Source organism: Haliotis rufescens, unplaced genomic scaffold, assembly GCF_023055435.1.
Source record: "Haliotis rufescens isolate VD_foot unplaced genomic scaffold, xgHalRufe1.0.p SCAF_12, whole genome shotgun sequence".
Classification (NCBI taxonomy): domain Eukaryota; kingdom Metazoa; phylum Mollusca; class Gastropoda; order Lepetellida; family Haliotidae; genus Haliotis; species Haliotis rufescens.
The window spans coordinates 35,965,952-35,980,207 of record NW_025963802.1 but is presented as its reverse complement, the minus strand read 5'-3'; the positions used below and the strand labels follow the sequence as shown (position 1 = coordinate 35,980,207).

Here is a 14,256-nt window from a genome sequence, read left to right as displayed (position 1 = left end):
ACCGTCACCCCACCACCCCTACCTCACCATCCCCTCACCCCACCAGGCGGTCGGGTAGCCTAGTGGTTAAACTCACTACCTCACTCACTCACTCACCCCACCACCCCTACCCACCGTCACCCCACCAACCCTACACACCCCACCCCACCATCCCCTCACCCCACCACCATCACACCACAACCTCGCCACTACCACACCACACCATCACCCCTGGTGTGGTATGCCCCCAGGACATCACGCTTTTCGTCACAAACTGAGCTTGGGCAGTCGACGCGGTAGGGCATGGATTGTTACTCAAGCTTATTCAATAGTACTGGTTTGCCGGGTCCAGGCCCGATTGACTGACTGGTGTTATTTGATTACCATCGGAAAAAAACCCATTAGTCACTGACCCACTGACACAACAGCCACCCGTTACACCCTTTGGACATCCCTGCTCCTTACGTTTCCTTCATATGGAAAACTGAAGACTAAATCAGGACGAACTCTTTCTTTCTTAAATGGTGGCACGGGTGGCCCATGCAGCCGTCTAAGGCGCCGCGATTCGCTGTGCAGAGTTGCGTCCCCTGGACACGCCAGAAACCTATGATTGTGGGTTCGAATCCCGGTTCACCCCGATTATGTTTCTAGGTTTGTCAGCACCATACCCGTGCTCGTGGGTTTCACCGAAGTGGTAAACGTCTGAGACCTGCATCACTTCGGGCTTTCCTCCCACATTAAGCTGACACGCCGTGTTATAACTGGAATAATGTTAAAAGCGGCGTTAAACCCAACTCACTCACTCTTTCTTAAATGTTCTTCAGCCATAGTTTACTTCTCGGATCGACAATGCCGCAGTTCTGTCAGCGGAAATACAGCCAGCTGCGTACAGACAGGACGAACGTATGACTGCATTTCTTCAGTTGTGTCAAAGGAAAAACTCGACTAAGTGGAGAACGCGGATCTGTATTGCATTGATCCATAAAGCTGTGTTGGCGATATAAATAGATACCCGATGATGTCACCAACTTCTGATTATAAAAAGGAAGTCTTCCCGTGTGTCTTCAGTGACCGAGCTGGGGTGATCAGGCGTTACCTCGCAGGTACAGATCCCCAGAACACACATGGATATACATATGGATCACGTAATCAAGGTAAGTTTCAATATTCACATGCAAGAGCCGACAGCGTGTACTCTTCAGTGACAAGCGTCGCTTCCCTCTGCATCGTGTTGATGGAAGAGTCTGTGTGTATATAGACGTAGAGGGGAACGCCTAGCTGGCACCTAGATGCGACCAAGAGATCCACCCACACGTACGTGTTGGTGTGATTGTAATGTTGCATGTTAAATATATGTTTTTAATGTGAAACTATCATGTGAATACCTAATTGATTACATTCATGTTGACAACCATATTCGTCTTTGGTCAATGTCATTAATATCAGATCGTAGCGAGAACAGTTGGGGGCACGGGAGGCACAGTCGTCAAAGGCGCTGCGATTCCCTTTACTGACATTCAAACACAGTGAGAAGTTTGTTTTTATGTCCATCAGTTCAGTTTACAAGGACGAAATGGGAGGACTGGCCACACAAGCTCTCAATCGGATGTACTCGACGTATTCCGCTTACTACATAATATTTTGACTGAGGCTAGCAGGATTTCTTTTACAGGAGGTTATCTACCCCTAATATTCCATCTGGAGTGACGTCCCTTTAACAAATATGGCCGACTCGACTCATGTGATTAGAGAGAAAACTACGACTGTTTCTTAATCGTCCGAAAACCCGTAACACGGGGATACATTAGTAGGAAATACAAACTAAAGGCGTTAACACTTATAAACGTTTATGCCGTTCTGTAAAGAGGTAGTCTGATACCAAATGTTGCCACGTGGTAGGTACGCTATCATCACGTGACTTTATTTGACGTCTGTTTCCTTTTGTTGTTTTTGAGATCATTTCTGGACGAATGGTCGAGTTCTGGGAAAATGTCCCTTTGGAATACATTAGGAATCTCTCCCAATTCCAACATGTATATATGTTGAAAATGTTGATCAAGGGCGAATTTAATAACCAAATATTGGGGTAAGAAACACTATATTTATTGATCGATCTTTTTTCAATTTCGTCTTTCTCTGATCTACAACTATCATGGAAGTATTTTACACGACATAACCATCACCTCAATTTTAACTTGAACGTCCTATTGTTTTCTTAAAGGTAGTACATGTATATGCCTGTTGTTATAAGTTAGAGAGAGTTGGGATTTTAGTTTGAGATATTTTTAAACCTTAGACTGCTTAAAACTAAAGATAATTCGCACCATAACGTGCCAGATGAAAGAAAATAGGGCCAAATATAGATTTAGTTCGCGAAACAATTTCGCGTGTTGAATGGTGATATTTTTGTTGAATTCGCCTTTTAAAGGAACAAAATATGTAGATCTACACGTCATTCTTGAATGCATTTATGGTATGGTGTCTATTTAGGGAGGTGAGGGACACCTGATTCACTACAAGGGCGTGTACAAGTCGGTGGTAGGCGGACCATGTGACTTCGTTTGTCCCTCCTGACATACATCACCCGGATCCGTCACGTGATTGACCTCGAACACATCCGTGCACTTCTCGGATAGACAGATATATAGTCACTTATATAGCTATCTTGAACATGATTCAGCCTATCTAAACAAAAATCATTTCCGAGATTGAGTTCTCTACACCCGTTTGCGCCATTGGCATCAGCTCTGAATTAATCACGTGATATCTATCGACCTACTTGTTGGAGCGGCGTGTATATCACGGATCCTATACAACATGACACACAATATGCGAAGCCTTGCATAAAGTACAGGTAGGACATATTTCTCAGTTGGCCCTTTCTTTAACTATAGGTGTACAGACTTTATTTTCCAAGCCTTAGCGTATTCAATATGGTCATAATTACAATAATTTTAGAATTGAACACATTCAAAAAGAAATTGTAGTTACTAGAGCTCTAGTTAGTTAGGGTATTGTCGGTAAAGTGAAATTAAAGAAAAGTTTACAGAACTTTGAAACTTGGTGTCTGTCCATTATGGATTAATGCTCCAAAATGTTATGTATATTGCTTGATCATAATATTCTAGTTTGACTAACTCGTATTACTTCTTGAGTAGAAAAAAAACAACCGATCTAGATATTACATTACATTCACGTTGGTGCATTTTCGGGTTTGCGGATCTTATGGATCAGTAATAAAACTTATTGGATTTAATTATTACTTACAAAACAAGTTCGTATAACGTTTGCAAACGTTTTTACATAAATATGGGACTAGGATTCACATGCCATCAGTCATGGCCACTATATAGCGACCTCCATCGTCTTGTTTGGCTGAATGTCGTCTTGTCAATACTGCAGTGCCCCTTTAGTCTGTATTTTAGAATACTATTACTATTTGTATGATGTGTTCTAAATCCTCCAGTGAAATGTTCGATAGTCTGTGACAAACGAACAGTGCTGTAAAACCTTCGCGGTGATGTGTATCTAAAAATAGATGGGTATTCCCAACTATTAGTATTTATAGTACGGGTATTCACCTTGCAAACCGGCTGCCGTTCCTAGTTTCACAAAGCAGCAACAAATTACAATGTATTTTATTGTAAATCAATTTGATTGGATGGATTTAAGCAGATATTGATTACTATATTTTTGTGTGCCCCACTTTATGTTTCCGACTGGTTATCTGTGATAACTCTCATCCGTACACTAGGTGACCTTGGCAGGCAAATTGGGTTTGGTTTAGTTTGTTGTTTAACGCAGCACTCAGCAATATTCCAGCTATATGACGGTGGTCTGTACATAATCGAGTCTGGACCAGACAATCCAGTGGTCGATATCATGAGCATTGATCCACACAAGTCAGTGAGTCTGACCACCCGATCCGTTAGCCGCCTCTTACCACAAGCATGTCGCCTTTACAGCAAGCATGGTACAGAGCTATTCTACCACAGGTCTTCAGTGGTCAGGCAAATTGTTCAAAATTGTTCTATTTTTGTATACTTGATGAGGAATTGGGAAATTTTAAATACAAATTATGGGGGTTGATTTAACTGCTGGTCCATTGGCCCGTGGCCAGTTAAAATTAGGAAAGGCTTGCTGAAAGCTAAAGTAGAAGGCCCATCTGGCTTGTCAAAATTTCACCCCTTCTCCGTATTTGTTTAATTTTTTAATTGGACTCTACTGCTGAATTATGTAATTTAGATGAGAAAATATTTATTGGGGATGAGGTCAGGTGAATGGTTAACTCAAAGGTCGATCATCTCAATAGAATGACATGCCTGGCAGCTATTTTGTAATGTTTTGTACAACAACAACAACAACAACTTTATTTGCTCCTCAAATCACCACACAGAAATGAGGCAAAGGGAAGCCAAGATTTAATCTCAAGAGTGCAGGAAATGACATTTTCTGACTGTTTATCTGTGATACCTCTCCATAAAGATTCTCGGATCAGGGTCCTATCCCACAAAGTGATCTCAGCGCCACGTGAGCCTGTGTTAAGAGTTGCGATCGTTGCTTTAGTGTCACGTGACCGACAGGTGTCCTTCTCTGATCCATGGTCATACATCCACACCTTGAATCGTTACCCTAGTTTCAACAACACCCATATTGATTTAGAATTGTCCTCACTTGAATTCCTTGCAGGGTGTATAGTATACCAATAATTATACAGAGACTAGTTTGGTTTAATTGTCAAATAACATGTTTATCTCATTCTTCATCAAATAGTGACAGTTGATATTTTCATGAGTGACTTTAATTTACTTTAATTAAATAATTATTTGCCACAGTTTAGTAACTGATGACATTGTGAGACCATGATGTCACTTGGCAGGGTTAGTAATTGTCCTATAGTCCTTGCCAATCTGCCCAATAGTTAAGGTATCATAAGGACTAGTAGATATTTACCATTTTTAAGGGTTTTGCTGTATGTTATGTTATCATTATAAGGACTAGGGGACCAAAAATGTTAGTTTCTACCGCTGCTTGGACTTGTTCATGACATGTAATTGAAAACTCTAGTTACTTTTTTTTTCTTAAATAAAAAACAGATTGTGGAAAGTGTTTAAGCAGCATTTTCTCAGAAACCAAAAAGATAAGTTGTTGTTGGTTTGTTGTTTTACGCCACACTCAGCAATATTACAGCTATATAACGGCGGTCTGTAAAATAATCGAGTCTGGACCAGACAATCCAGTGATTGATATCATGAGCATCGACCCACGCAATTGGGATCGATGACCTGCATCAACCAAGTCAGCAAGCCTGACCACCCGATCCCGTTAGTCGCCTCTTAAGACAAGCATAGTCACCTTTTATGGCAAGCATGGGTTGCTGAAGACCTATTCTACCCCGGGTCTTCACGGATACCAAAAAGATAAGAGATATTTTGGTATCATATGGGTAGCATGACAAAGGCTCACCAACCTCTGCCACATCCATCAATGACATATCCTGAAATCCACTGGACCGATGATTCTGAAATTTCACATGCTTGTTCCCACCAGTGGTGACACCAGAATTTGTTCAAGAGGTTCAAATCCCTTTTCATTATGGCAACTTTGGCAGCCATATTGAAAAATAACTCCTATTTACTGCCATTATTGTTCAATATGTAATGAAAGTTATTGTATAAGCAGTTACATGTGATTTTGAGATTTTGACCTTGATTTGACCTTTATGTTTCAAAGATGCCTTTAAATTCTGTCAGAAGGCATTTTTTCTCTGTAAACATATTCTCCTCTGAATGTGCCAGACACAGGAAGCTCGACCTTCGAATGTACTTTTCTTCTCATGGTGATATGATACTTTGTTGAAATCATGAGTAATTTAGGATCTTTAAGGATTTCAGTGTTGGTGCTCTGTTAATGAAATGTCCAATTTCATAAAGAATTCTGAACTTTTGTGTGCATGATCATGGCTGTAAAACAATTCAAGTGCCTGTGAAAGAAATTCATCTTTGGTAGATTCAGACAAAGTTGCAAAACCAGGATTTGTTTCTTTTCTATCAGAATCTCTTGAAGCAAATTTTCGATGTGTGTCTCCATGATAAGGTTGGAGTGTTTTAAACTTAAACAAACAATTAAGTTTTTCAAACAATTGAAATTGATAAAATAGTTTTGCCAGATTAATAAACCGTTGCTCAAATGTAGTTATTTGTTTTATCTTTATTAGTTAGTCATACACATTTATTTGAATATCAATATTGACAGTGGCGTTTGTTGACTAGATATCCAGGTGAACTATGCCATGTCACTATATTCTTTGTGTTATTGTGCATGTGCATGTCATCCACCACCTCCATTAATGATGCCCATGTTGATCTAATACCAACAATCCATCTCTAAACATTCCTCCACCATCAGTCATGTACAGGTATATACATTTTAATGAACCTAAAACCTACTACTTCGGTTTTTATTTTCAAAATCTTCAAAGCATAAGGACACAACATCTTATATTTTTGCAGTATCCTGTTATGGGTTGACCTATGCAGCATGACCTACTCTCACAAGAACACGTCCTTCGACACCCAGGAGGTCCTGCAAATACTGCATGAGCCAGACTGGACACGGGTCATCAGGCAGCCGCCGGTCAAGCCAAGGGCAGGAGATGTGTTCCTCTATCACTTCACAGAGGAAAGCAAGAAAGGTGAGATTCAAAGTTTTAGTAATTAATTGCATTTATGAATTTGTTGGATATACAACATTATTATTCATGTCTTCAAGTTTGTTTTCTGTGAATATTAATCTAACAAATATAGAAATTACTAATTGATAAGGTTTTGTTTTCTGTGAATAGTAATCTAACAAATACAGACATCAATAATAGATAAGGTTTTGTTTTCTGTGAATAGTGATCAAACAAATACAGACATCAATAATCAATAAGGTTTTGTTTTCTGTGAATAGTGATCTAACAAATACAGACATCACTAATCAATAAGGTTTTGTTTTCTGCGAATAGTAATCTAACAAATACAGACATCAATAATAGATAAGGTTTTGTTTTCTGTGAATAGTAATGAAACATGACATTTGGGTGAGGGGTGAGGAGTTCGAAAATTTCCAAAAACCCTGAGTAACTCAGTCACGGCCTCCAACATTTAGTTTTGAGACCCTGCTGTCTTCATACAAATTTGTTGTTCAATCTACCCCTGAAAATGGGAATATGTTTGGTTTGCTCCAGATTTGAGCCCAAATTATGGGACTCTGAGCAGGGCTAGATAATTTGCTGCATCTTGAATAAATGAATCATAATTTATTCATCTGTTAAAAAAACTAAAATTCCTAAAACATTATTTTACCTGTCTACTTATTTCCAATAATGAAGGTTCCATACATCCTGAATTTCATGAAAGAAGATAGAATCTTTGGTTTATTAGTGATGATGACAGACAATGTAGTGATTGACATCATGAGCATCACTTGCATGGATCGATGCTCATCATGCCAATCACTGGATTGTCTGGTCCAGACTCGATTATTTACAGACCGCGATCATATAGCTGGAATATTGCTGAGTGTTGCGTTAAACAACAAACAGCAACAGCAACAACAACATATGCCAGCCAGGGTCCTAAACATTCTTGTTTCCAACAGATGACTGGAAGTGTGACCAGTACCACTTTCACCATGATGGCACCAGGAAGCAACCCAAGAGGAACCCAAAGTTCAACAAGACGTTTTTTGTCATCAGGACGAGTCATGGCAAAGACAGCCGGTTCAAGAAACATGCTTACATTCTGCTGGGAGATAGTGGCAATCTTGTCCTGTTCCAGTATCTGGGAGATCACTCTGTGGCACTAGACTTGCCTCATGGGAACTCCAGGGACCCCGCTCAGATATACACGCGTCTATGTCCGTCCGTCATCAGAAGCATCAAGAATGTCTCAATCCGAGTAAAAGAGACGTTCAAACAGATGGAGAAGGATGCTGGGACGTCAGCAGCACCGATGATCAACAAGCCGCGATCATTAGAACAGATCAGAAACATCCGATTCCGGGAAAGACAGAAAAATAAATTGAAAGGAAAAGGAAAGAAAAAGAAAAAGAAGAAAATGTTGGTAAAAAGAAATGACAATGAGACAGAAGAGCAGACCCCATTACTTAAAGATGCAATAGGTGATGACAATGAGCAGATATCAACGAGGGATGATTCAACAGATGTGCAGTCTCCGCACAACAGTGATGTTTCACCCAATACCCAGAATAAGCTGCTCGAACTAGCTGATGTGTGCTCTAACAGGTATGTTGAAAACCAGACCACCCCGGAAGATCTGGAGGGTAAGGAGAATGGACATGCTGACTCAGCACCCTTGGGCACACCGAAATCTACACACACGGATGCAGGTCAACATTGCAGTGCTGACATGGATAACATGAAGGGTAAATACCCGGAACACGTTTCTGAAGACGATGTCATTCAGTCAGCAGATGGAACTGGTCACTGGTCCACACAGGCAGGAGCTGCAGACTCTCCTTCAGGATGCGAGGACCCCTTGGACAGTGCTAATGTTGACACAGAACATACAACCGATCATACATACAGTTCTGCTACATATCTCCAAGATCAGGGCGTGTCTTCCAGCAGTCAAGCCAGTAACATCAGCATCGGCGGGAGAACCAGAACTCAGAATCACTCATCAATCTCGTCAAACAAAGATTTAGTCCCAGATTCTCCCTCTGAAAATTTACAAACGGGGTGTAATTTTCCCCTAACAGGCATTAACTCCTGCACATTGGAAGTTTTCATTCAAGATACCAAAACCAGCGGGCAGTTACAAACAGTTCGAGACAAATTATTTGAGATTGAAAAAGAATGGCAGTGTTCTAGAGCCATTGCTAATACTGCCAATCAAATTGGAGCTTGTGAAATCGCTGTCCAGAATCATTTGCCTGTCAGTATCACAGAAACAAATCCCTTTTGCCCTTCTGTGATGACAGTACAAGCTGGAAGTAAATCTGATCAAGACTCTTCCTGTCAATTTTCTAACGTGACATCTGTACCTGACTCTGTAACATCATTCCTATCACAAGTCAAATCGGCATGGACTGCTCAATTCAACATGACAAGAAGCTTTCTGGGTAGCACAATGCATGGACAGTGTTTGTCGGAGATGCTACATGGTTCTCTCGACCTTCTTGCAGCAGTGCTTGTAGGAGCCTACAGCACCCGCTGTACCCCTGTCTCACTACTGGAGACCCTGTATTCACACCCACACCACCTGGAGGAGATTACGCCTCTCCATGCAGAGGTAGACCCTGATGCTAAGTACAACATTGGAAACTACACTTTGTCGGGAAGGGACATCAATAGGCTTGAAGGTTCATCATGGTTAGACGACAGTGTAAGAAATCTCATCATTAACTCGTAATTCTTCTCTCTATGTACCTCTGAGCTTACACTTTATGTTAAGTACCGGGGTAAACATCTTTTTGTTCACTATGAATTGTATTAAGTTTTTTGATTGACAGTTCTTAGAAGTTGACTGATGACAAGGAGACCACAGACTTGCTTCACAATGGTATAAGGATCTTTATGAAATGTTGCTATAATAGTATAATATAGAAATTGTTATCCATAAACATTTGTCTACCTCGGTACTTTATGAATTGTATTAATCTGGCGTTTTTAGTACTTTTATTATTCATTATATGAAGACCAATATGCTATGTTGTGTTTCAGGTCATTCATTCATATCTGCATCTCCTCACGGTGAAATATAAGCAGCAGTATGGCGGCAAGGTGTTTGTCTTGGAATGCTTCCTGGCCACGCTATGGGAGAACCACAATTACACAGAGTGGCTGTTCCAAAAGGTAGACGTTCGCTTCCATGTAAACAATTTCAATACTTTTCATATCAGTAGAAGTCCTTGTACAGATGGACCTATTAATTAAGCGATTAACATTACTGCACTGTGTGATATGAGGAATAGCTCTGAGTTAAAGTGTTAAATATATACAGGTGATCTAGCTTTGCATTGAAAAGACAGCATGTTTATCTCCCATTCTTTCATGATAAAATTAAGTTAGAACTCTTTAGTGTTAGCTCTATGGTGTCAAATGTTTTCAGTGGGTTCTTAATCTGAATTAAGGAAACACCAATGATTAAGCAAAGTTTGGTGCAGTGTTTGCGCAAACATATTTTTTTATATCTTTAGCGTTTTCTTGCATATAAAATAGGCATAGCAAGTGTGTAGAACAGCAACTTTGTAAACCAACATGAAATCGGCATCCCTAAAGAACATTAAGCAAAACTCTCAAGTTTCAGTTCTACCTCACACGTCAATATTACAACGTCACACCACTCATTGTTTAAACATTGCAGAAAACATGATGTCACAGTCGGCTATAGAAAAGCCCCACATTTCAAGTCGTCTCAGGTCCATTAAACTTGAAACACACGCTCTTATCTGATTTCTATCATGCTTTCTGCCCAAAATGTATTGCCACAAATACTTTGAATATTGTAGAAACCACAACTCTGCAGTTTCTAACCTGTAATGACATAAATGTTATAATCATTTAAAAACTATGAACAATGACTGAGAAAGAAGTTTTTTTCTATAAATATAAGCTTCTACAGTGTTCCAGCCATCTCATCGGCATTTTCAGTCAGAGGTGTTTATTATGATTTGATACCCCTGATTAACCAATCAGATTCAGAGTAATTTAAAAATTCATGGAAGAACTATTCATAGTGTAAACTGTTTTCCAAACCGACAACAGTCATAGATTATAATTGTCCATTGAATACCCTAACATTTTACCATTTGTGTTTTATCTCAAGGACTACTCCAAGTTTCTAACAATGTCTCACAAGTGCAACTTCAGATATGGAAAGAGCACACGTGAAGGGTTGACACTTTAACACGTTTATATACATTAAGAGTTGTTGCTTTCAGGAGCACCTGATTGACTATGATTGGATCATGATGCCGGTGTGCCGCAGCAGTCACTGGGCGTTGATGGCAGCCAACGTCAAAGACAGAGCCATCAGTGTCATCGACTCCAGACCTTCAGTTCATCGTCAGACAAGCCTGGTACATCACTGGATGTAAGTAGGAAAGATATTGTCAGCTAGTGAGGCTCATCTGACATAAAGTCTAGTCATGGCCATGTAGTCAGCTGCTTGTGAGGCGTGCATCGTGTGTCATCGTTGTAAACATCTTCTTAAAAAAAACACTGGACATACTTTACATACTTGTTCACACCAATGATGATATCCCAGTTGTTTCTAGAGGTTCGAATACAAATTCAATATGGCCACTATGGCAGCCATATTTGAAAAGCTCTTTATGGCCATTACGTCATTTTGTCAAAATGGAACATCAATTGGTACATGTGTAGTAAGTAGTGAGGCTCAATATATATGTTCCAATTTTTCATACAAACTTTTTATGGTTAATATTCATCCATTTTGTTTCAAAATGTCATGAAATTTGGTTCTGGCTTAATTGGTGGTGGAACTGCACACACGTTCTGTGTTTTGCAATATTTTATATTTTTACCTTCTTTTGATCATGCCGTCAAAAGGCATAGCTGCTTTGTAAACATCTCCTCTCCTGAAATTGCTAGACTGCTGACAGCAACTCACTTTCAACTTTATAATAAAGGCAGTATCGTGGAAAGATCAATAATCTGACAATTGTTTGTTGTCATCTCACTTAAGCTGCGTAGTCATTTCTATGCACTGATGTCCTTTAGCACGAATCATTCCATGGTCTTGTCAATATGATTGAACATTTTATTAAGAATTATGTGTCAGTTACCAGGTATATTACTCAAATGTACGAGGGATTGCAGCCATATGGCAACGCCTATGTATGAGACTTAACTCTAATGTTGACAACAGACTTGACTAACTGTATTGACTCATCAGGAAGTACATGCAGTGTCGCAGTGACCAGACAGGGGAGGATCTGTGTGTGTGGCAGGAGTCTCACTGTCCTGTCTTCCCACAAACTGACGGCAGCAGCTGTGGAGTGTTTGTTCTTATGGTAGGTAACGAGGGTCATTTAAGAATATTTTACAAATCATACGACCCTATTCTCACTTTCAGAATAGATATAATATTGTAAATAAAAGTCCTTTGTACAATTCTGATTATGTCATGAGCATGCATTTATGAATCACTATCAAATATTGATGATACCAGGTGTTCACGAAGAGATGAGCGTATCCTGATCCACCAGTTGTGCCCATCACAAACACATGCAAAGGCATGTTAAATGTTCTCCAATGAACATAAGATACAACACCATGAGGAATTTTAGTACTACTGCTTAGCAAATTTCCCTTGTTTTGATTTTGTCAATTCCAGCAGAAATTCTGCATAAAAACACAAATCAGCAAGAAGGCAAGCATAATGACCATGAGGATAACTATCTATATATAGGATTGCCTATACAGAGGAGAGGTGAAATGGGGTTTAAAGTCGCATTCAACATTTTGTATTTACATAGCAACTTGCATACATGTGCGTTGCCGTGTGTGTGGCTGCTTGAACCTTTTCTGACTTACACCAGTTTTAGCACAATAGAGCCATGCGACAGTTTAACGTGGATACCCCACTCAGACACATTATGCTGATTTTAAGCAGGCCAGTCCTTGGCCTAGTATCATCTTTTAACCTCTTTTGGTAGGGCATGGCCGGAGATTGAAATATTGACCTTCCACTCTCCAGGTAGAAAATCTATCCACTGGAATACGCAGACAATGTGGAATGGACATGTCTTCAGGTTTTTTACACATTAAATAATTCACTTAAAATGACGCCTCCATGGTCTGGTGGATAGAGTGTCTGTCTGGAAAGTGGAAAGTGTCCTGTTCACATGCTTGCATGTGACATAGATGATGTTCAAATCTCTTCATTATGTTCAAATCTCTTCATTATTTCAGTGTGCTGAGGCGTTGTTATCTGGAGTCCATCCGGCAGTAATGAGGAATTACCATGTTAATGGGTACAGACAATACATAAAGAGCAGACTCATGTCAGCTGTGCAGGTGGCTGAGGACATCTCATTGATGGAAGATATGGAGGGTGCACCACTGACAGTTAGAGAAGTGGTGCAGGTGTCTGAGGACATCCACTTGGTGGAAGATAAGGAGGGTGCACCACCGACAGCTGGAGAAGTGGTGCAGGTGTCTAAGGACATCCACTTGGTGGAAGATATGGAGGGTGCACCACCGACAGCAGGAGAAGTGGTGCAGATGTCTGAGGACATCCACTTGGTGGAAGATATGGAGGGTGCACCACCGACAGCAGGAGAAGTGGTGCAGGTGTCTAAGGACATCCACTTGGTGGAAGATATGGAGGGTGCACCACCGACAGCAGGACAAGTGGTGCAGATGTCTGAGGACATCCACTTGGTGGAAGATATGGAGGGTGCACCACCGACAGCAGGAGAAGTGGTGCAGGTGTCTAAGGACATCCACTTGGTGGAAGATATGGAGGGTGCACCACCGACAGCAGGAGAAGTGGTGCAGGTGGCTGAGGACATCCACTTGGTGGAAGATATGGAGGGTGCACCACCGACAGCAGGAGAAGTGGTGCAGATGTCTGAGGACATCCACTTGGTGGAAGATATGGAGGGAGCACCACCGACAGCAGGAGAAGTAATGCAGGTGTGTGAGGACATCCACTTGGTGGAAGATATGGAGGGAGCACCACTTATAGCAGGAGAAGTGGTGCAGATGTCTGAGGACATCCACTTGGTGGAAGATATGGAGGGTGCACCACCGACAGCTGGAGAAGTTTGTCCAGTGGACAGTGAGAGACAAGGCAGAAGACTTGCAACAGAAGTTGGGCAGCTGATCAACATATCTGTAGTGACACCCACATCTACGACTGCACCGGTCTTATGTGCTGCCACTGATGTGGAGAGTATGACAGAAGAATTAAGGTCTGCATCTAAAGAGGAAACAACTTCTGAGAATGTAAAATCAAATGACTCACAAAGGTCATCGTCAAAGGATGTGATTGTTCTCGATACTGAGTCTGCACATGCTCAAGGAGCTGGCTCAGCTGATACACAATCTCCTCTGTTAGGTAAGTTTGATTTTATACAAAACACACTTCAAATGCAGTAGACAAGTAGTCTGAATGATACGTAGATCACCTTCAGGTTTGTGGGTCAGGGAACTAAAGTACCCTCATCAAAAGCAAGTATACACAACCCCTTATTGATGATGACATCAATGGGCATGTGGTCTCTCTCCTGTTCTCTTGA

The 14,256-nt window shown here is 40.8% G+C and overlaps 1 protein-coding gene across 3 annotated transcripts in view; it reads left to right on the top strand.

Annotated features, from left to right (window-relative positions):
- The first annotated feature begins 998 nt into the window (after window positions 1-998).
- LOC124136592 overlaps window positions 999-14,256 on the top strand; it is a 28,363-nt gene continuing 15,105 nt past the window's right edge. The window contains exons 1-8 of one of the 3 annotated variants that reach the window (XM_046502560.2): window positions 1,742-2,065; window positions 2,470-2,833; window positions 6,492-6,673; window positions 7,624-9,371; window positions 9,710-9,841; window positions 10,930-11,081; window positions 11,907-12,024; window positions 12,926-14,075. In XM_046502560.2, coding sequence (XP_046358516.2) covers window positions 6,520-6,673; window positions 7,624-9,371; window positions 9,710-9,841; window positions 10,930-11,081; window positions 11,907-12,024; window positions 12,926-14,075 — 3,454 coding nt within the window. In that variant the 5' untranslated portion in view covers window positions 1,742-2,065; window positions 2,470-2,833; window positions 6,492-6,519. Of the gene's footprint in view, window positions 1,134-1,741; window positions 2,066-2,469; window positions 2,834-6,491; window positions 6,674-7,623; window positions 9,372-9,709; window positions 9,842-10,929; window positions 11,082-11,906; window positions 12,025-12,925; window positions 14,076-14,256 lie in introns of those variants that run through there. The other 2 variants (XM_046502559.2, XM_046502558.2) reach the window with 2 other exon arrangements.